General features: G+C 37.5%; 1 protein-coding gene across 20 annotated transcripts in view; it reads right to left on the bottom strand.

Annotated features, from left to right (window-relative positions):
• The window catches only part of PTPRC (protein tyrosine phosphatase receptor type C), an 84,074-nt gene that overhangs the window by 11,690 nt on the left and 51,536 nt on the right, over window positions 1–20,848 (bottom strand). For 7 of the 20 annotated variants that reach the window (XM_071810306.1, XM_071810304.1, XM_071810302.1 and 4 more), the window contains 15 exons: window positions 16,917–17,000; window positions 16,057–16,152; window positions 15,675–15,701; window positions 15,114–15,251; window positions 14,214–14,300; window positions 12,895–12,927; window positions 11,883–12,098; window positions 11,181–11,285; window positions 9,762–9,908; window positions 8,776–8,907; window positions 7,169–7,321; window positions 4,437–4,636; window positions 2,110–2,170; window positions 1,388–1,496; window positions 572–603 (listed from right to left, as the gene is read on the bottom strand). In XM_071810306.1, the coding sequence (XP_071666407.1) occupies window positions 572–603; window positions 1,388–1,496; window positions 2,110–2,170; window positions 4,437–4,636; window positions 7,169–7,321; window positions 8,776–8,907; window positions 9,762–9,908; window positions 11,181–11,285; window positions 11,883–12,098; window positions 12,895–12,927; window positions 14,214–14,300; window positions 15,114–15,251; window positions 15,675–15,701; window positions 16,057–16,152; window positions 16,917–17,000 (1,620 nt within the window). The remainder of the gene's footprint in view (window positions 1–571; window positions 604–1,387; window positions 1,497–2,109; window positions 2,171–4,436; window positions 4,637–7,168; window positions 7,322–8,775; window positions 8,908–9,761; window positions 9,909–11,180; window positions 11,286–11,882; window positions 12,099–12,894; window positions 12,928–14,213; window positions 14,301–15,113; window positions 15,252–15,674; window positions 15,702–16,056; window positions 16,153–16,916; window positions 17,001–20,848) is intronic. The other 13 variants (XM_071810307.1, XM_071810310.1, XM_071810309.1 and 10 more) reach the window with 13 other exon arrangements.

Here is a 20,848-nt window from a genome sequence, read left to right as displayed (position 1 = left end):
AATGGACTTGAACATCAACATAGCATTACTTCCCATTCAATGTAGTTAATTTCTATGGGCTTGAATGTCATAAATTATTTTTTCTTGAAGATTTCTGGTATTGATTGATTCTGCCTTTCTTCATAGGCTTTGAAATCCTGTGCAAAAAGTTGCACATAATGTTCAATTTCAGTCTTCGGGATTTGGCAGCCTTCAAAATTTCGCAGTAAAGCCCAACTACCTTATGGTTAAATTCTTGCTTTGAAAAAGGTGCACAGGAGAGGGAAATGCTGCTTGAAGCTGTATTTGATTCTGGACTTACTCTCAGGGTTAAACATATCACAGCCATTGTCTGGGGTAACAAAATTTGGTTTGTAATTAAATAACAAATAAGGGTTTTTCAAACACTGATAAACTTCCAGTCCATTTAAATGTAAACACCTCTGCTGTGTATTTACCAAAGCATTCTTTTTCTCCAAATGAGGCTTTATCATGTAATCTATCTATACAACCTAGAACGTAAACAATTCAAAGGTGGCAGCAAGACATGACTAACTTTATTTCCACTAGCCAAATATATAGAGATACTCACCTGTAACAAGGTTAACACCTTCAGAAGAATTGCTGCAAGAAGCATAAGGATCTGTAAAAGCTCTGACTAGTAAGACATATATGTGACAATGAGTTAAATAAAAGCAGCTTTGTATGTGAACATCAAAACTGTTCATAACCAGCAGACTGTGTAACAAGCTCTCTGAAACAACAGCGCTACAGGTCTTATAGGCCCCACGCAGAGGTGCTTTGGAAGACGCTGGAAGAGATGAATCCCCAAGTTCTGCTGTGGCCAAAGTGCTGAGAAGTTTCCGAAGAAACTGCCCCAACTCCTCCACCTCCAACAGCAGCAAACGCCCCCTGACACATCGCAGCACGGCCCCTGCCGTCCTCCCAAGATGCCAAGTCACCTAGAGATGACTGCAATACTCAAACCCTTCCTGAGATATGGTTTCTGGTGAATAAACATTTGAAAGAATTCCAATAAAGTGTGTATTATTGTCATTATTTTTAACTTAAATCACAAAGGTAAGGATTTCCAGATATCTGTGAATATTTTTTCACAAAACAAGTGACAAACATTTTGTTCTAGCACATCAGTTCTTCTGCACCCCAAGAAAGGGTGTAGCAGAGACATTTTTAAACTATTTTGTTGTATTTGCATTCCCAGAAAAAACACAAAAAAAAATGAGTTTCTTTTTAAAGGATTAAAAGTTCAAAGAATGTCTTTTCCCAGTATTAAAGAAACATCCAATTTGAAACATTTTTGCAACACCCATTGGGAAATCTTGTGGAAAAACAGAAAGCTTTCCCTCTACCCCTACATGTAAGAGAGGGAGAGAAACACGAAGCTTACCTAAGCTTTTTTTTGTGAAGATCATAGATTTTGTACAGAACCAGTAGTAAAGCAAGCGATGTCACAACAATCAAGAATGCCAAGAATATAATCAGTGCTTTAGAATTATCTAGCAAGAGAACAAAACAATTCAATTATTTTGAAGTGCTTAGTTTAAATTTGTTATTCCAAAGTGCCAAAAACTTCCAAGCTCACAGAAAAGGAAGTTTTATTTCTTCATTAAGAAAACTGGAGCTCTTCATGTCCACCTGTCAAAATGCCACAGCTGACCCACTGGTTGAGCATTAGCATGGTTCTCTACTGCTCTGTGTGATCTGTACACCTGAGCAGTGGAGCTCCCAGCTGCTCCTCATCTGGGAGCTGGGAATCCTTGGCAAGTCACGTGTTCAACTCCTGAAATACAGGATCTGAACAAAAGAAAGTAATCCTAAAGTGAACAGTTCAAGTTAGAGAAATGAATTTCTAGTTGCATTTGAATGTTTCCTGAGGAAAGCACAGTGGTGTAATAATTCTGAATTACGGTCAATGACTTGTAAACATCATCTGTTACGTTAGTGCTGAATTAGGACATTATTTTTTTCAAATGCAGAACAACTACGAAGTATAAAACCAGGTAGTTTGGATTTTTAATTAGAAGCACTTGTAATTAAATTCACAGTTTACACTACTACTTCACACTATGCTGAAATCTAAAAGTAAAAATGCTGTGTATATTTACTTACATCTGGTTCTAATACTCTTCATTACCGGCTGCCCTCTATATTCTCCATTATACACTAAGATCTGCATGCAGTGGGTGAGAAAAATAGAGATGTTGAGATACAACAAGTAAAAATTTCTGCATAAAATGTTTTAAAAGCAAAGCACAGTGCATATTCAAAATACATCCATCTGTTTGTAATGAATCAGCCTCATTGACAGCAGTATCTATCATCAATCTTTGTACAGCCAGCCATAGTGCAGGCCAGGTTTCCAACTAATTTATAGCAAGATCTAGATCCAAAAAATATGTAGATGCTTGGAAAAAAAGTTAGCAAAATAGGAGACATTTTACAAAATCAAAATTGATGGAAATTGAGGAAAAAAAATCGGATCTATCATCAAATCAAAATTGAATATCTCAAATATGAAACAGTTATGTAATATGTAATAAAATGGCCTTATTTTATTTGCTCAAATATACAAACAGTCAACTGAATTGGATATTTTTAATACAAGTCTGTATGGACAGTAAGTCATATAAACTTTTAAATAAGCTGCTTTCTTGTAACATTAAGTTTTGAATACTTAAACTGGTGTTAAAATACTAACTTTGTTTAGATGTGTTTTTATTTCATAATATATTTTGCAGTTATCCAGTCTTTTAAATTACCTTAATGAAAATTTCTATCAGATCTAAAAGGCACCTTGAAGTTTGGATGTCAAATACTGCATACTTTTCTTCTGAAGAAAAATTAATCTTAAGAATAAAGTTAGATTTAATACTAAACAGTGGAGAATACTAACACGACTGAATAACAGTGATTTTATTAGTAATATTCTCCTGCTGCAAATCATCTGAAGGGGTGGAGAAGCTTTGAGGCCCATTACAGACTGCACGCTGAGTTCTTCCTGAGCCTACCCAATCCCTTAAGAGAAACCTCTCCTGAAGACTCAAGGGCTGTGCCCCAGCTCCCACCCCCTGCTTTCAAAGGCCGATGTGTTCAGGGGGTTGGTGGCTTCTGAATTCTGCAGCTGGGAAGGAAGCCATGGTAAGATGCAACAGCCAGAGGAGTGGCAGGGGTGCCAGAGAAAACAAGCAAGAAGCTTCTCACATAGCAAAAGTCAGAAACCTTGTGCAGCAAGTTTCCTAGGTCAGCTCCTGCTTATTCCCTGCACTGCTCAGTGTGCAGATAGATGGGAATTGTGGCATCTGCCAGCTCTCACAGGTGATCTGGTTTGTTTTGGTTTTGTTTTTTTCTTGAGACTTCCATAACCTGAACCAGGTTTAGAGCCAAACAAAAGCCAATTTCTTCTGCAAGGCAAACTGATCCCTGCGAGTGCTGTACAGAAAGCTCACAAGAGTGCAGGGGTCTCTTACTAAGGGGGCAATGCAAGCATCTTTGGCTCCTACAGGACTTCACTGCTGTTTTCCAAATACAGTTTTCTGAGCAGAATCTGCTGGAAAAGTACTGACAAAGCCTTGGAACAAAACCTAGTCTACTCAGGTTCTCCGATACTGCATTTCCTCAAGAAGACACGGAGAAGATTTTAGAAAATGAGTGGAACTAGTTCCTAAAAGTAATAAAACTGTCATTCCTACTGATTACTTTCTTTTAAACTTTACTGAGAGGAGCTATCAAAATATAAAAAATATTCCTACTGGCCACAGTAAGGGGATCACACAAGACCATTAGCTTTGCAAACAACAAATGCAAGAAGGGAAAGAAGAGAAAGAAGAAGAGAAGAGAGAACAGCAGGAAACCTCCAGAAAAATGAAGCTTGTAAACAGAGTATGATACATTTTGTATGGAAGCAACGACTGGCTCGTAAAAGGCTGATGCAAGGACACGCAACAGGTTCCGAACTGCTTTACACTAGCGAGTCCCTGAAGCATCAAAAATGTTCACAGTGAAAAATTCTGAATAATTTATTTCTCAGCAATTACCTCAAGACTTAAATCCCACGTTTATCTTCTGATTGAAATGACACTCACACATTCATCAAATGAAATGTGTTTTAAACACTGAAGTATCAGTTATACTTAAAAAAAAAAAATTTGAAAACTTATGGAAACCCCAAATTTCTTTGTCCCAAGTACAAGCAATCTATTTAGCTTGTATTTTTCATGCTGTCAGAACAAATATGGAATAGCACAAAAGGGTTTTTTTGATAAGCTAGGCACATATGCATTTTATCTCCAAAGTAATAGCTACTTCTTTACATCTGTGGCCCACAGATCAACTCTTCTGCCACCATATTTGCCTTTTTTCATAAAATCAAGTGCAATGTGCTTAAAAAATGAAAATACAGCAATATTACATACATTTAATTTAAGAAGTCTACTTACCGTAAATGTATAGTTTGTCAAGTACAAGAGATTTTCTCTTTTAAAATCACAAGAACTGTCATTGGAGTCCATTTTTCCATCATTTTCCCAAGTCAATTCAAATACTCTTTTTGCTCCATACACTTGTTGACTTTTGCACTTAATTTGGACAGCATTATCAGCTGTCAATGTTGCATCAACATCAATCACTGGCTGTGGTTCTATTCACAAAAGAAGTGTTTGTTACTGGTTCTATTCTTGTCATTTCAAACCAAACATTTCAACAATTGTATGTGTTCAAGTACGTCTGTTACCTTCTCTCTTAATAATTTCATACATTTTCTGCCTTAAAAATTTTGGTTCCAATTTAATAAGATAAATAAAATCGTTTTGAGTTAACCATAGGTTTATCTGAACTGAAAAAATGTGAAGCAGAACTGAAAAGGCTTGGGAAGATCAGAGCTCCCCTGACAGGCTGCAAAGATAACATGATGGGAACTCTCCCTCTTGTGCCTGACATCACTTTCTCATTTGAGGAACATGGGACAACAGACAAGACAGGGGAACAAACAGCTTTCTGTGTGAGGGTACGTTTTAAAACTTCTGTAAATGAAATTTCCTACCAGGAGTTACTAGTATATTTTAATATTTAAAACAGAATCCTCTTTTGCTTAAAGTGTCACATCGTCTTAAAGCTGGCCAAAACCCACAAAGTCTTTTACTTTTTAATGATAAGGAATCTGTTAAGTCTAATCTGTGTTTTCTAACTCTGATTTTGTATGTTGTAGCAAATGGGTTTCAGATTAGGGACACAGACCAAGAGACCTTTCATTTGCAAGCTAGCATGTTTAAAATAATAATAATAATAATTAAAAAAAAAAAGTAAAAGGCAGTTGCTTTTTTCTTGATATAGAGAGCTAAGATGTGTGAGGCTTTATCAGGAGATCAAACATCCCAGGTGGGCAATGGCAGGATATTTTACTTGGCTAAGTGTGTGGTTATGATGTATCTGCTTGTTTTTATTCACAGGGCAGCTGTTAAATTCCTATTCAGCAGATCACTGAAAGAGCTGTGACAAGGAGAAAGTGAACATTTCTAGAAGAAATGTGTTTGTGGAAGATTAAACAATATTTCATAAAATGTAGGGCTTCCAAAGAGTTGTGCTCTATTGATATCATCTCTTGTTCAAAAAGACACAAAACTCTCCCGCTATCTGCTTGATCATATTATCAAATGTTGTAACAGTTGAAGAAGGTGTAATAAATACCATTAATTCATGAAGGCAAGCAACTTGTTATTTTCTAAAATATTAAGGGAACTGAGGGTGTTTTCCAGACTAATAAACTTATGTCCTGGACAGTAATCTTCACCTGAGTTATTAAAATATGAGTGGAGCCCCAGAAAGCGAGGGCTCCCAAATATAATATGCTCTAGCTAGATTGTCACAGAGAGAAAAAACATGATCATGCTCAAATTAGGTCTGTCTAAAAATTAAAGACATTTTTCAATTTCTCCTTCAGTTAAGTCTCAGATCAAATGGTTTACATTATCAAACAATTAATTTATCATCTTTTTTTTCCCCTTGGGGCTCTAGCTGATAATTTTGATCTGTATATTCTTTCAACTATAAACTAAAATTTGTTAGCTTAATGACCAGAGTAATAGGAAGATAAATGTTTTCATTAATTGTCTGTAAAACTGGATACAAAAGGTCTATATATTCCACACAAGGATAGGATTCAGATTAAAAACAATAGTCTGCCAGAAGTCCATGCATTTTCCAAATCTCTAGAGAAACACAATTAATAAAAACAACAGTCAGATCTAATGTCCTTATATTAATACATCCATTTCTATATACTTCTCAGGAGTGCTAAAAAGCAAAAAAATATTTAATTGTTCCTGGTAGTAGGGAGGAAAAAAAGCCAACACTTTAAATTATCATTACATCACTAGCACAAAAATAGTATTTCATTTATCACTAAAAAAAAAATAAATCTTTTGCTTCTTCAGTGAAGTTAAAGGAAACACTAATCTAGTATCTTACCCAGTATAAACCATCATAGCTTCCCTATAGCTGTATCTCTATATTAGCTGAGTCTAGAGGTGGTGGAACTAGGGCTGAAAGTACTGGAAGAAATTAGATATATGTGGGTTTTGGGGTGGTCGTTTGTTTATTTTCTATCTCAAAGAAGAATTAGAAGAGTATAAGGCTCTATAACTGAAGATTAAAAGCGGGGGGAAAATGTACATGTACATATACATATGTACATCCAAAGCAAAACCCGTAACAGACATCGGCATTGGTGCAGCCAGGGGAATGCAGATCTGCTTTGAGCAAACCCGCAACTCTAGAACAGAAGGTGAATTATGCACATCTGGGTAGCATTCATGCCACAAGGAAAAAAGAAATGGTTTTCATTGTCTTTTTGTTTAATTTGAATATTTTCTTTCCATTGGGACACAGATCTTTCTAGAATCTTATCAAAAAATTCAAATGAATGCAGAAGTTTGACTTTTTTTAATCTAGTATATATAAGAAAAATTCTAATACTAAATGCATAATTAAAAATATATTAACATAAATTAAAAAGACTAATGTTATGAATGTCAATAAAATTATTTTAGTGTTGATCATTTTCTTGGCTAATAATAATAACATGTATAAAATGTAATGAAGTACAATAAGAAAGTACGTATTCCCTGTGCTAGTATCACCCTTGTTCATAACAGTTAGCAAACAAGAGACTTACCTGCTGATTTTGTTTTAAAGTCATATGTTCCAGTTTTTCCCATAAATCTTTTACTATTATTATATTTGCTTATTGTATATGGAGTCACAGATACCGAACCTTTCATATAAGGTACTAAATTCTGGCAAACATGGATAGTCACGTTGATGTCTCCTTAACAAAAATAAAAAAGAAATTAATCAAATTAATTAAATTTATATTAGGCCACAGGAACTCTAAGACTTCATCAGAGCTACCCGAAACCACTGTCAGGTATATTTCTATTTTAATTACCTTATAATTAGTTGCTTCGCCTTGAATAGTAATGCTAAGTAAAGGCTCAGGAAGAGGAAAAAATACATTCCCCAGTCAAAAAGGTAGGAAGTTGTGTGTTTGTTCTGTTTTGTTCTCACGATGGTTTTGTATGTCATTTAAATGGGTGTAATCAAAACCTAACATAAAGTGCATTGATAAAGAGAAGCTGATGCTTCCTTCTGTGTTCAGCTTGGGAAGGGGTTAGTAGACAGATGTCAGAAGTCACTCTGTGCACTGGGCAAGTCTGTTCTGGTATGATGTGAGGGAAGTCGTGTGCTTTCAGGATCGGCAAGCAGGACAGCAAAGAATTGCATGAGAAGCAACATGCATGAAGCTATTACCCACACTGCAGCTGCAGTGTTGCTGGCTTGGGGAACTGAGGAGCAACAGCCCCTCCATGTTTCCTTCTGGTTGCTTCAGATGGGACCTCCCTGCACCCCAGCAGAGGACCTCGGTCTCCTGCACTGAACAAGCCAGACCAACCACAGAAACTGGTGTGTGGGGCTGCCACCCTTCTGAGTAGTGGTCAGATTCAGGGCATGGAGACGGGGAGAGATTATTTGTATCTGGGGTGCACAGGGGCATGACAGCCTTTGGGTGCTGTGGCAGGCCCAGGTTTACAAAACATGCAGTATGTGAAGAATAAATTAACCCAGAACTAGCTTAAACCTGACACATATTCCCTGAAATAATGTATCAGGCTTTTCATTTTCAAAACATCTGAAAAACATAGACCCAGTATAATGCGTACAGACTTAGCCATCTAAACGTAAGGTGGCCTAAAGCAGCACATCTGAAAAGAGTAACCATTTAGCAAAAGACAACCACTTGGCTTTGCCTATCTATACATGTATATGCTAACTAACATACTTATGACCCCTTTCACATGCATTGCTGTTACTCAGAAGCCAGGTCCCTGTCTTCTCAGAGAATATATTAACCAGTTACAGCAGCATTTTCTGAGACAGAGAGCACCACGCTACGAACTGACCAGGCAACTGACGATCTTGTCATAAATTGATACAAGAAGCATGAGAATTGAAAAGTGACAGAATTGTGTCCTGAAATGGTAAACTGAATAATCATATGGTTCAACTGAAACAACCTCGAAGGAAAGAAACTTAAGGACTTATACAAAAAAAAAAAAAAAGAAAAACAAACAAACAAACAAAAACAACACCAAGAAAAACAAGTCTATTTTATGCACAGTTTGAAGATATTCCAATATGGTTTGACAGTGCATCATGTTTGGTGCTCTGTAAGTATTAAAACACGAAATGAATTATTCAATATTGAAAGGGGCATATACTTACGTCTGACTGTGCTATTGCATGTCACCCAATAGCCATGTATAGGACCCTTTGAAGTGTCATTAGGTTTCTTCCATTCAACTGATACATTTCTGGCATGAGAAACTACCGTAAGGTCTTCTGGTGCTTCTGGAACTGTTGTAAAAGGAAAATAACAGGGAGGGAAGGAAATGTTTGAATGAAAATGCAAAATATTCCTCTTTTTACCTACTTCGATTAAATTAAATTTCACTGTATACTAAATCAATATACCGACGTAATATTTTTGGTAGTCTACTTCATTCAAATAAATTATACATAAGTATAAACTGAGTATATGTAAAAGCATGGTATTAGAGTAATTTCACACATCTTATTAATTCAGGACGAGGTGAATACAGCAATATCACATATTACTAAAATTGTCCAACATGTCCAAATATTACACATTGTTTTGCTTTCCTTATAATTTTAACAAACTTTAAATGTTTGGTCTGAATTTTTATTTGCAGGTTACTTGATTTAGGCCAATTTCCTTCTTAATTCAGAAAAAAAAAAATCCCTAAGCTATTTCCAAGAACAATGCTTTCAAAAATATATAATTTTATCTGGAGACATTATTTACAATTATTTCATCACACATCTCTTCAAACCAACAATTTAACACTTGTTTTTGAGTAGGTCTGTACTTTTTTTTTTGTCTTCATTCAAACTTCCTTATGTTTGGCCATGTTCCCATGCACCAAAAAAATAAAATATCGCAGCCTCTGAGGGAAGGAGAGGAAGGCATCAGCCTGGAAGACTGAGACTGGGATTGGAGATGGAAAGCAAGACTGTGACTGCAGTCAAAAAATCACAAGGGCAGGAGACCAGGAGCTGGAGTAGAACCTGAGAGTGGCAGAATATGCTGCTCAAAAATCTTCAACCCCAGGAAACAGAGATAGCAGGATTCATAGCAGGGGTTTCCACAAATATGTAGAAAATAAAGCAAAAATAAGCATTACACTTACCACCATGATCTGTTGTTATGCTGAAGGCTTGTTTGACAACATCATTTTCAAAAAAACGTGCATTACCATTGCAGCTGTACTCACGGTTGGGTGACAAATCGTTCAGTGTCGTACAATTTTCATTTAATACTGTAGAGACGCTTGAACCTGCAGTGACAAAAAGAATTTAATCAATATTTTTCACAACTCCAAAAGTACATGGTACCATTTTAACTGGGATTTTCTCTACTATATGTGTTCAATATAATTTGTCATAAGCTATCAAGAAAAGTGTACAACCTAATCCAATGACTAGGATTTAGGTTCTTTTATACTAATTCAGTTTGCATAGATCTTTACTTCTCATCAGTAAAGCTTTCCAAGAAACCAGTTTTCCTGTGGAAATCAAAACATTTCATGGGAGTCTGGAAGAACCCTGCAGTGGCTCCTTAGCTCTTCAGCTCCCTGAAACATGAAATTTCCAGTCCTGGACATTCGTCACACATTCTTCTGAGACACACGAGGGCATGCAGCATCCATCTCTTCCCTATCACACCAGCTGCCTTTGAGACAATATATCCACAGGCTGGCCGGCTCCAAGACAAGAAAGACACTGAAGTGCTGGAGAGAGTGCAGAGGAGGGCGAGGAGGCTGGTGAAGGGTCTGGAGCACAAGCCTGAGGAGCAGCTCAGGGAGCTGGGGCTGTTCAGCCTGGAGAAAAGGAGGCTGAGGGGAGACCTTATCGCTGTCTACAACTACCCAAGCAGCAAGTGACCGGACAAGAGAAAACGGCCTCAAGTTGTGCCAGGGGAAGTTCAGATTGGATATTAGGAAAAATTTATTCACTAAAAAGGTTTGCTGGTCATTGGAACAGGCTGCCCAGGAAAGTGGGTGACTTGCCATCCCTGGAGGTGCTTACAAGACGTGCAGATGAGGTTCTTAGGGACACGGTTTAGTGTCAGTGTTGAGTTAATGGTTGGACTCAAGGATCTTGAGGGTCTTTTGCAAATAAAATGATTCTATGATTCTAAGAGCGGAGAGCCTGGACTCTGGACATCCTGAAGCCTGCAGAGCAAAGCTGCACAGGTAGTCTGCAAGGGATCAGCTCATAGCAGACCCACAGACCGAAGGATTTCCAAACTGCCAGCTCCCCTTCAGGTCATCAAGCAGGACTTCAAAATCTCCAGAAGTCTGCAATTTGTGAAGCTGGTGAACTCAGGAAATGAGCTCTCTAGGTTTGAATTTTCCCCAGATCTCCAGTGCATGGGGACAGTAGTCCCCAGTCTGGAAATCCCCAAAATTCTGAACAGTCCTTTCCTCAAACTGGCACAATAAATTTAAATCTGCCAGTCACACATCAAAAGACAACATCCACATTGCTTTTGAAAATAACTGAATAAACAAGTGATCAACATTTAAAATATCTCAGAAGTGTCTTACCTGTACAAACAACAGTCACATTAGCACAGGCCAATGAGTCTTCCCAACAAATCTTTGCAGATGTGTTGGTTTGATCCTCAACTTTGAAAGGACTCTTGCTGCTCTCTGTAAAGGATTAATATTATATGTCACTGTGACATTGGCTATATAGATTCTTTAAAAAGCAATTTGTTCTTTTATATTTGTTGATTTGTGCTGCAATACAAAGATACACTTAGCACAGAATAATACATTAATACAAATAATTTCACAATGAGATAAAGACATTGGTGGTATTCAAATAATAAATGAAACCTTTAATCCAACAATCTCTTTACTGAACAAAACATCCAACATAAATAGTTGCTTTCAAGTGCTGGCTGGTCTTGCTATTGCTAACCATGCTGCATATGGCCAATGTAGCTAAGATAAAAGTTTCCTTTTATCCTTTACAATGAAAAAATTACAGGTTTTTTACATTCTACTTTAAGAAAATACTGAGAAGTTTTAAGGTGCAACTTCAAAATGCAAAATAACTTGCAAGCCAAGTAGGAAGTATGAAAACCTTCTGTCTGAAGAGACAAGAATAGACTAAGAAATCCAGGAAAGCTGAATTACTGCATGTTAAAAAAAACAAAACCAAAACCAAACAAGCAAAAAGCTGAAACCAACAAACAACAACAACAAAACCCCCCCAAACTACTTATCTCCTTCTATACCTACCAGGTAGAATAGGTGGAATAATATATGTGCAATTTTGAAATTCAACGGTGTAGCTCATGCATCTCCGAAGTTTTACTTCATAGGTGCCAGAATCCCCAGTAAAGTTCTTGTCAGCCTCCAAAATAACGTATCTTATGTTTGTTCTGAGATTTTTCAGTGTAACTTTAGCCATTTTTTGGTCACCTTGTACACTTGTTATGCTGTGCTCAATGTCACCTAGGAGAAAAATATAAAAGAGCAAACAATGATTTTATGACAAATTTTAAGAACCATTGAATGCTTTGTGGTGCTCCCAGTACCATATGTAGTTTAAGAATCAGGAAATACAGCAAAATTAGCACCTCCTAGTTGTTTTGTTTTTTTTTTTTTTTTAATCTTTTATTTTTAAAAAATGTTTCATCAAACTAGAAAGTTTCTTCAGGAAAATATTCTTTTAAATAATTCTCTAGGTAGGAAAGCTAAAGAATTTAAAGGATGAACATTCCAGAACAAATTTTGCTTTAATTTAAAAACATCAGTTCAAAGTGAAATACTTTGTTTTGACACCCTGAATCATTTGTTTGAACAGAAATTTCAAATTTTCTTATTCAAAGAATTTCATTACCATCTAGTAAATAATGGCTATGGTCTGTTCCTGAAAATTAGAAAGGAAAGGTCTCTAATTCTGAAGAGAGATAAACCAATGTCCAAACTTTACTTTTACTTTAGATATGAATTGCAGTTTGCAGCATATGATTATCAGCATGATGGGGAAAAATTAGGGAGGGCCTAGTAGAATGAAGACAGATCTCCTCTGCAGCGCTGGTATCAACAGCCTAGTGCAGGGCAACTGGAAATGGAGATGAGAAGACCTGAAATGTTAATAACTTTAATCCTACTCTTCTGGAATTGGAAGACAGTTTACAAAAAAACTGAGATGCTAACTGATCAGTTTTACTGATCTGTTTTTGTTGTTTGGGTTTACCAATTTAGTCAAATTTCCAGACTGAGGAAAAATGAGGGGGGTTCTTACCACAAGGTTCTTCAGTTGTCACTATGGGAGCTTCTGTAAGAAAATAAAACAAAATTAAGGTGCAGGTCAGCAGGGCTGGTTTTTTGTGTCTGAGTGTTTTGTTTTGGTTTGTTTTTTTACAGAATACTGGAAAAAGTTGACTGGTACTGCCCCAAATTCTTCATTCAATATATTGAACACAAGTAATTGTATTTAGCACTTCAGTCACAATTGGGAAAAAAAAAAAAAAAAAAAGAGAAGAAAACATTAGCTACATATAACCTCATTTTTCAACTGGTTACTTCAGGAATTGTGTCTTTCATAATTTTCCAATGGCGTCACTGACTACAAATCAAACTGGTTATTAATAACATTTCTACATACAAAGTCGCACAATAATATTCCAAAATCACACATTCTCTTAGCGGTATGTTAAGTTACAGTAGTTTCCCAGGATATGTACGCTGTGGAATGGCTAACTGAACACTATCCCATGTCAATAAAGAAACAAAATTTACCTACTTTTTGCACAGCTCCTTTTACCTTTGTAAAGAGATTTACACAACAAGTACAGATCATTTTACAACTACTTATACACTGAAATATCCAAAAGAAATTGTGAGCTGGTATTTAGAAAATATATATTGAAGCTTCAGTGAAGAACTTCATCCTGAAAACAATTACTTCAAATATACTAAGGTATAAGTATTACCAAAAGAGACTGATATCTAATTTTTTTCCATAGAAGATAGGCCCTAGATTTTCATCCTTCCAGGCTGGGAGACATCTGGTTACCCAGTGCCCCTAATGAGCAGGTGAACTAAGGGGGTGCAGTAGACAGTTACCGAGATTCTCAAGAACACATATATATTTTACCGAGTAATTCCTTACAGCCCAATTGCAATAATAATAATGTAAGTCCTGGCAATATTAGATCTCAATAAAATGTTTAATGCTGAGTGAAACAAAAGAGAAGCCGTGGGAAAACAGGAGCACACAGATCTTGCATTTATTCACAAATTTTTGCTTCATGAGCAAATTTCTGTGAATATCAAGAGGAGTATGGACACAGTAATTCACAGATTTACCCTCCTACTATGTCACTGTGTGGAAATAATTTCTATTTTTCAATTGCTTGACAAGTAGCAAATCTGGTATCTTTAATATTACTCATAAACTATTAATAAGTTTCCTAAAAACTCCCTTACATTTAATGCAGTTGTTTGCCTAACTTGTATGCTTCAGTTTGATAAAAGAAATCCAAAACTAATTCCCTCATTTTAATACATTTTCTGTGCTTGGAGTATCATAATTGTGATAACTGTGTGCAAGTTTGTCACCTATCGTGTGAGTGGGGATGATCCCAGTGTTTGCTGGCATGCTGACTGGTGAGATGGTGCTGTGCAAGGATTTTGAATTGTAATCATCTGTAAGGAAATAAACAACATAATCAGTATTAAAAAGTAAAATTAATTATTTCATATGGTTATATCATCAGAAATGTTTTATTCTACAACCCTTCTCCACTTTCTTTTTTTTTTGTCTTCCAGGATTTTTGTAATTTATAGAACAATGATGAGAGAAAAACATGGTAATATATCCAATAAAACAGAACATGAGTATTTAAATGGAAAGCAAATTTTTAGGAATATAGCACTTACTAATCAAATTTGCAGTGTACAAGGACAGGTTCTTTTGGTCATTATTTATGCATAATCCATGATGAAGTCACCATAAAAGTGGCATTAATAATTATGAATTGGGAAAAATGAAACCATTTTTCTATATTCTTACAGTTAAAAACAATAATGAATAGCACTTGTGCTCTGTCAGAAACAAGCAGTCCAGTAGTGTTCACTTGCCAGATCACATACCTTGCTCACTGTATTACCTACTATATCTCAATATTTATCTCTCAGCTTATAAACCACTGACAGGTTCCTACATTTGCTTTTAGATCCATTCCTATTGCTCTTGCTTTGGCAACAACCTCATTGACAGCAGCTTGTATTTTGTTACTATTGTGATGACTGCAAGACTTGGCCATCAGATACCAGATCCTGAAAATAATTATGGTGTTGCCACTATGACAAACTGCAGACACCATTTCTATCTGATGAACCATAAGCTGGAAAAGGCTGCTCTGAGGCAGAAATTCTTAGTTTTCCTCTACAGTAATATCTTAGTATTTCCCTACATTTCCGAGAGCAGTGAGTGGGATCTAAAGGAAGGCAGCAAACCTGCTGAAGCATTCTTGAAGGTGACGGGAGTGCGTGAGGTGAGGGCAGCAGCGCTGCTGCGCGGTGGGTTGCTGAGTCCCATGGCAAGGACGGAGCCTGCGTGCGTGGAGAGGTGTGTGCTGTCTGCAGGAGAGACACCTGTGGTGAGAGGCACAGCAGTTCGTTAACGCTGCAAGGCTGTCCATTTGAGGAGCGACACAAGGCTGCACACGAGGCAGGACTGCTGTGCTGGAGCACTCTTGCACTGAGGCACTGTGGGTTTGTTAGCAAGCAAAGGCACACTGAATGTTTGAGGTGCCAGCTGAACATCCAGTAAGTATAATCCTTCTTGGCGCTGACCGCATCTCTTTCATGCTGAATGCTGGTTTCTAAAATATACTCAAATTCAACCCAGACTTGTATCATATTCTTGCCTCTTAAGACAGTATATTTCATTTCAGTGGGCTAAATGGAAAGGCATTATGCACTTTGCAAGATATCTGTGTGCAGGAAAAGGAAAGAAGAAATGATGACAAAAAACACACCAATGCAGTTTTGTCATATGAATTAGGAGTTTCTTACCGGGTGTAGTTGCTGTTGGTTCAACTCCTGAGAAAGAGAAAAAGAGAGAGAAAGGGTAAATTAAGCTTTCAAGGAATTAAACACAATTGTATGCCACAAATACAAAAAGAAACATTCCTTCCTCCCAACTACCAGTTGAGCTTTCCGCAGGGAATAAACACATTCTTAATTTTTAGTGGCATGTAGCAACAAGCAGACCCCCAAAACATCAAGCATATGATATGTGGACAGATATTGTCCACATTAAAAATCACTTTTCCTTGAGCCAGGACTCTGTGCTGTATGGCCAGAGGGGTGGAGACAGCATCAGGAAGGCTGCAGTGGATGCCAACTCAGCTGGAACAGAAGAGCAGCAATGCCCCGGTCCCAGATTCACCGTTACCTTCCGTGGTGCCTGGAGGTGAGAGTGACGTGGAGCGTGCAGGTGGAGGTGATGTAACGGAGGCAGAGCTGGCGTTTGCCAGATTTTCATCTCCTGCTGCACGGTGGGGAAAAAATATCATCAGGTGAGCAATGCATGAAAGTGAGAAGCTCATTGCAAGCAGAAAGGCTGCCAGCTGCTGTCTGAATTATATTTCTCTCTCTAGCACTGGTGAAAAGAACACATTTACATTGCTCTCCAGTTCCTTCACAGGCTGTGCAACACAACTGCTTGAATTTATTGCAAAAGCATGGCTTTTGATTAGGTCTGCAAGGCCACTAATTCCAAATTCCCACCAATTCTTCTGGGATGCCTTTGTGGTGAAGAGATTTGATCATCCTTTAGCAAGGCTGGGGACCTACGCTGATTTCAGGTGTTTGAAAACACCAGCTGAAGCGGGTGAATTAATGTGCAGCTTGCAAAAAGCCCAGACTGATTGGGGTGTTATTGTCTCATGTTGTTGACCCAGGAAGGACCATCTCCCCACAAGCATCAGATACTGCTGTGCTGCTCATGCAGCACTGCAGGAATTGCAGGAAAGTGCCGCTGTGACAACTCAGCATGAAACTCTCATCTGAGAGCTCAGGGGGAAAGGGTGTCCATAAGGAAAACATGTACTCATAACAACAGCTTGAATTCTAATTACTTTCTTTGAAAAGTGTGTTTCAAAACCCCACCTTTGTTTTAAGTAAAATAAATAAAACAAAACATCCTCATCACGTTAACAAATTTTGCTCTAACCTCAGATAACATAAACCATGTATGATAGCAGTAGATGCCAGTTCAGCTAAAACAGGACAAGAGCAGCAATGCTGCGGTACCTGGAGGTGAGAGTGATGTGGAGCGTGCAGGTGGAGGCGACACAGGGGAAGGAGAGCTAGCACTTGCCAGATTTTCATCTCCTGCTGCACAGTGGGGAAAAGATATCACCAGGTGAACAATGCATGAAGGTGAGAAGTTAATCTATAGTAGAAAAAGGCCAACAATTTGTATAGCTTTCTCTGAAACACGTTTCTCAGGACAGATTTTACTGAAGGATAGTTAAATGTTTTCATGTTCACAAGTGTATTTTGCAATACCAAAAGCTGAGACCCTCAAAATCTTTCACATCATCACACAGCAGTGCATACAAATGCAAGCAATATCAACAGAGGGAGACTTTTTGCTGAATGATGAATGACTTCATTGCTTTGAAGAGATCCCAACACTAATTCTGTTGGTGTTCTGTCTATAACCTTCACTATAGAAGACCTGGAAAGCCAAGCCTTGGCATTCCTGAAAGCCATTTACTTTTTCTAATATTAATTTTTAAATGGCAGCACCCTTCCTGGCCCAACCTGCTGATATTTAAGAATTTCTCTGAATAACTTATCTCCAAGTTTTAAATTACCTCCTGACTTGAGCTGGAAGCTATGATATTTTTATATTTATAAAAGCAAGCCTCATTTTTACACCCTGCTTTGAAATCCTGACCCAAAATATTTTGTATTTCTGTAATGTAAAATTTCTGTTGTGAGAAAGACAAAAATAAGTGGCAGTGGCTGGAATCATGAGTTTTTTCTCGTCACTATGTCTTTTTCTCATTTTGAGGACCAGAAGCTTCCACTTCGACATAAGAATTGTGAAAGTTATCCCAAAAGTTTGCCTGTTCTGCTTCCAACAAGGAACCAACCCACTTGCTCACACATTCATGCTGTGACTGTCCACAAACTTTCATCCACTCACTTGGCTCTTCCTTTCTCTCCCTTTTGCTATTAATTCTTTCCCACTATGTTTCTTTCCTGGATTTTTTTTTTTTTTTTTTTTGGCATGTGTGTTTTTCACATAGTACTTGACTGTTTATAATTTATCTGTTACTTCAGCTTCCCTACATGGCACTTCACAACTGTTGTAGCTCTACTCTTTTGAAAATAAGTTCCTTCAAACTTTCAGATCTCCCCTGTGGAGAGTGAGCAATTTATTTATGCTCAGAAGTGTCATGAAATGCCACGATATAAAAATGAATGTTAACAAAAGCTAAAATCTTGTAAGTAGTTTTCTAGTGAGCAGTTGAATTCTTTGTGGACTGTACATCGTTTGAGATCTCTTCCTACAAATTAAAATCTGGAAAAAGCCAGTTGTCTGATATTTTAAAGAAAAAGTATCAACAGAAGTCAAATGAAGGTCATCTAAAAATAGTAATGCAGAGCTAGTTACTTAATTCGTTAGAGAAGTGGGGAGGGGTGTTGCCCGAAATCCGGTCCATGAGATGGGGAAATGGGCCTGCCCATAGTTTGTCTGAAATAATGAGAAACTATCAAAATAAAATCAGTCTGAATTGCAAGAATATAATAAGTGAAAAATGTAGCAGAAGCCACTGTATTAACAGCTCTCGTATTTTTATCTATGTATCTCACCATTGAAACACAGGACCACATATACTTTTCAGAACTACAGAAAAGTAGTAGATGTAGCTTCCTAACGTGAGAGATGTTACGAATAAGAAACAAAATTACAGATGATCTTTTGAAATATCAATGTATCTTCAACATCTGAAATCTCTGGTAAGGACTAGAAAATTTATTAACAGCAATTATATAATCTACATTGATGCATTAAACTGCCAAAGAACCTTGTCAAAGCTAACATGTATATGCATTCACATCTGCCATGAGCAATTACTTTTCAAAGTATCTTCATATTTTTTAAAGTCAGTGTTTGAAAGCTAACAGTTACTCTAAATTCCATAATGCGATATTTCAATTGTTCCCCCTTCTTCCCATATCTTACTTTGGTTCAGCACAATAAATATACACCAAGCCCAAAATTAATTTTCTGTGAGCATCTGCACGGATTAACCATCACTTAAATAACTGTTTCCAAGAAAAGAATAAAGGGAGTTGCAGAAAAAAATCCTAAAGGAAACTCTGCTCAGAGACCAGTGAAACATTTATAAATACTTTTCAAGCTATTTACCGATATATAAGGCAAACATGATGGAAACAAAACTATACACTTCATGATTCTCTCTTCCAAGTGAAGTAAGATAATATAAGCAAAAGAGCTCATAAGTTTGTCACAGTGTTATATTTCTGGTTGCCTCCTTCAGTTCCTTAAGATTCCTGTGTAAGTAATTTTCCAGGTCCTTTCTGCTGTAAAGTTAGGAACAATGCTACCAGCTTAAATATAGCGTGAAGTTTACTGCTCACTCACAGCAACAGGTGCTAAATGTTATATACAAGCACAGGACATGAGGCTGGAAGTGACCTCAAGGCATCACCTGGTCGAGCTGCCCTGCTCAGAGCAGGGTCAGCTAGAGCAGATCACGTCTTAAAACAATACTCCTAGATTGTCCTTTTCCCCCTCCAAATAAGCACTAGCATTTCAACAGCATCTCATGGCAGTTTTAAGTCCTTTTTAGCATTTTAAATGTTTCTTGCTCTTCTACGACCCTATTATATTATATGATTATAGCAATGGAATATGATGCAGTTGAAAAGAATTCAATAGGTGGCAGCAGACACTAAAAAAAAAAATCCCCTCAAACAGCAAAGCAGATAGATAATTTTCCCCATCTAACCTGATCGATACTAGGTAAATGAAAGGAAAATAAAGAATGATCCCAACACATTGGACTGTGTTACACCAATATTCATAAGCATATTGCTACCCCAAAATGTCCCACAGCTAACAAATATGTCTTAGAAACCTCATGTTAACAAAGTCAAAACTGTTCATGTTTATATTCTAAAACATGACTCTGGAATCTTGAAGGCTGAATATCTTTAAAATCTAATGAGGATGTACAACTCCCAAAAAAATATGCTGTGGGGCATGAAAGCCTGACAATTACCCAACTAAGCAAGCTGGTCTGGGTTTACACAGGAACTATCCCAAACCTTTTCTCAAATCCTAAACCGCATCCAGCTATAAGACATTTTTAAGATAACATGTGTAGGATAGGCTCAGATAACCCAAGCGGAAGAATTAAAGTAAAAAAAACACAAGTTCCTACTGCTGCATGAACTTCACAAAGCTTCCCTTTCCCTTCTCTTGATTTGGTCACCAGTTGGTTACTGCTGACTCACCCGAAAGCTTTGCAACCCATCAGTAATGTCAGAGTGGATCTGGCCTTAGTCAGGTACCCTGCAAAAACAGCCAACCACACGTCCCACAGGCAGGTGGGAGCTTGGCTCATCACTTTCCTTCGCTTTCCTTTCTGCTACCAGTCAGCAGACAGAGCGCAGCTGCTGTTTGAAATAAAGGTTTTAAGTGGAATGACAGGCTGTCAATGAAATACTTCTAAAATGGATGAGCTGATCACCCTTTCTCCTGAAAGCTCAAAGACATACAGACCCCTGGAGTGAAATATGAGACTACTATATTTTGAAGAAACCTTTCAATGTTCAACAAGAAGAGTAAACGGAAAAACTCTGAAAGAAACAAGGCTGCAATACGTTGAATGCCATGGTGAGCAGTTTGCACGGGTCACATTTGAGGTACAGAAGCTGCTGTATCGCCACTGCAGCAGTGAATCTCCACTCACTGCAGTGAACTGTGGTCGCACCCGAGTAAGAAGTTACTGCTCGCTGATGTCGCCCAGGAAAGACAGCATACAGTGAAAACACTTTCCACTTGGCACGACCAAGAGACTCAACAGAAGACAGCTGAGACCTAGGATACATTAAAAGGCACTGTGTTCCAGGTTAGTCCAAGGTCTGAGCCAGCACACATTTCCTGTGCGCGTGTGTTTTTAAAGGAAACTCCAGGTGAT

Source organism: Patagioenas fasciata, chromosome 6, assembly GCF_037038585.1.
Source record: "Patagioenas fasciata isolate bPatFas1 chromosome 6, bPatFas1.hap1, whole genome shotgun sequence".
NCBI classification, from domain to species: Eukaryota; Metazoa; Chordata; class Aves; order Columbiformes; family Columbidae; genus Patagioenas; species Patagioenas fasciata.
This window is presented reverse-complemented; position numbering and strand designations above follow the sequence as displayed.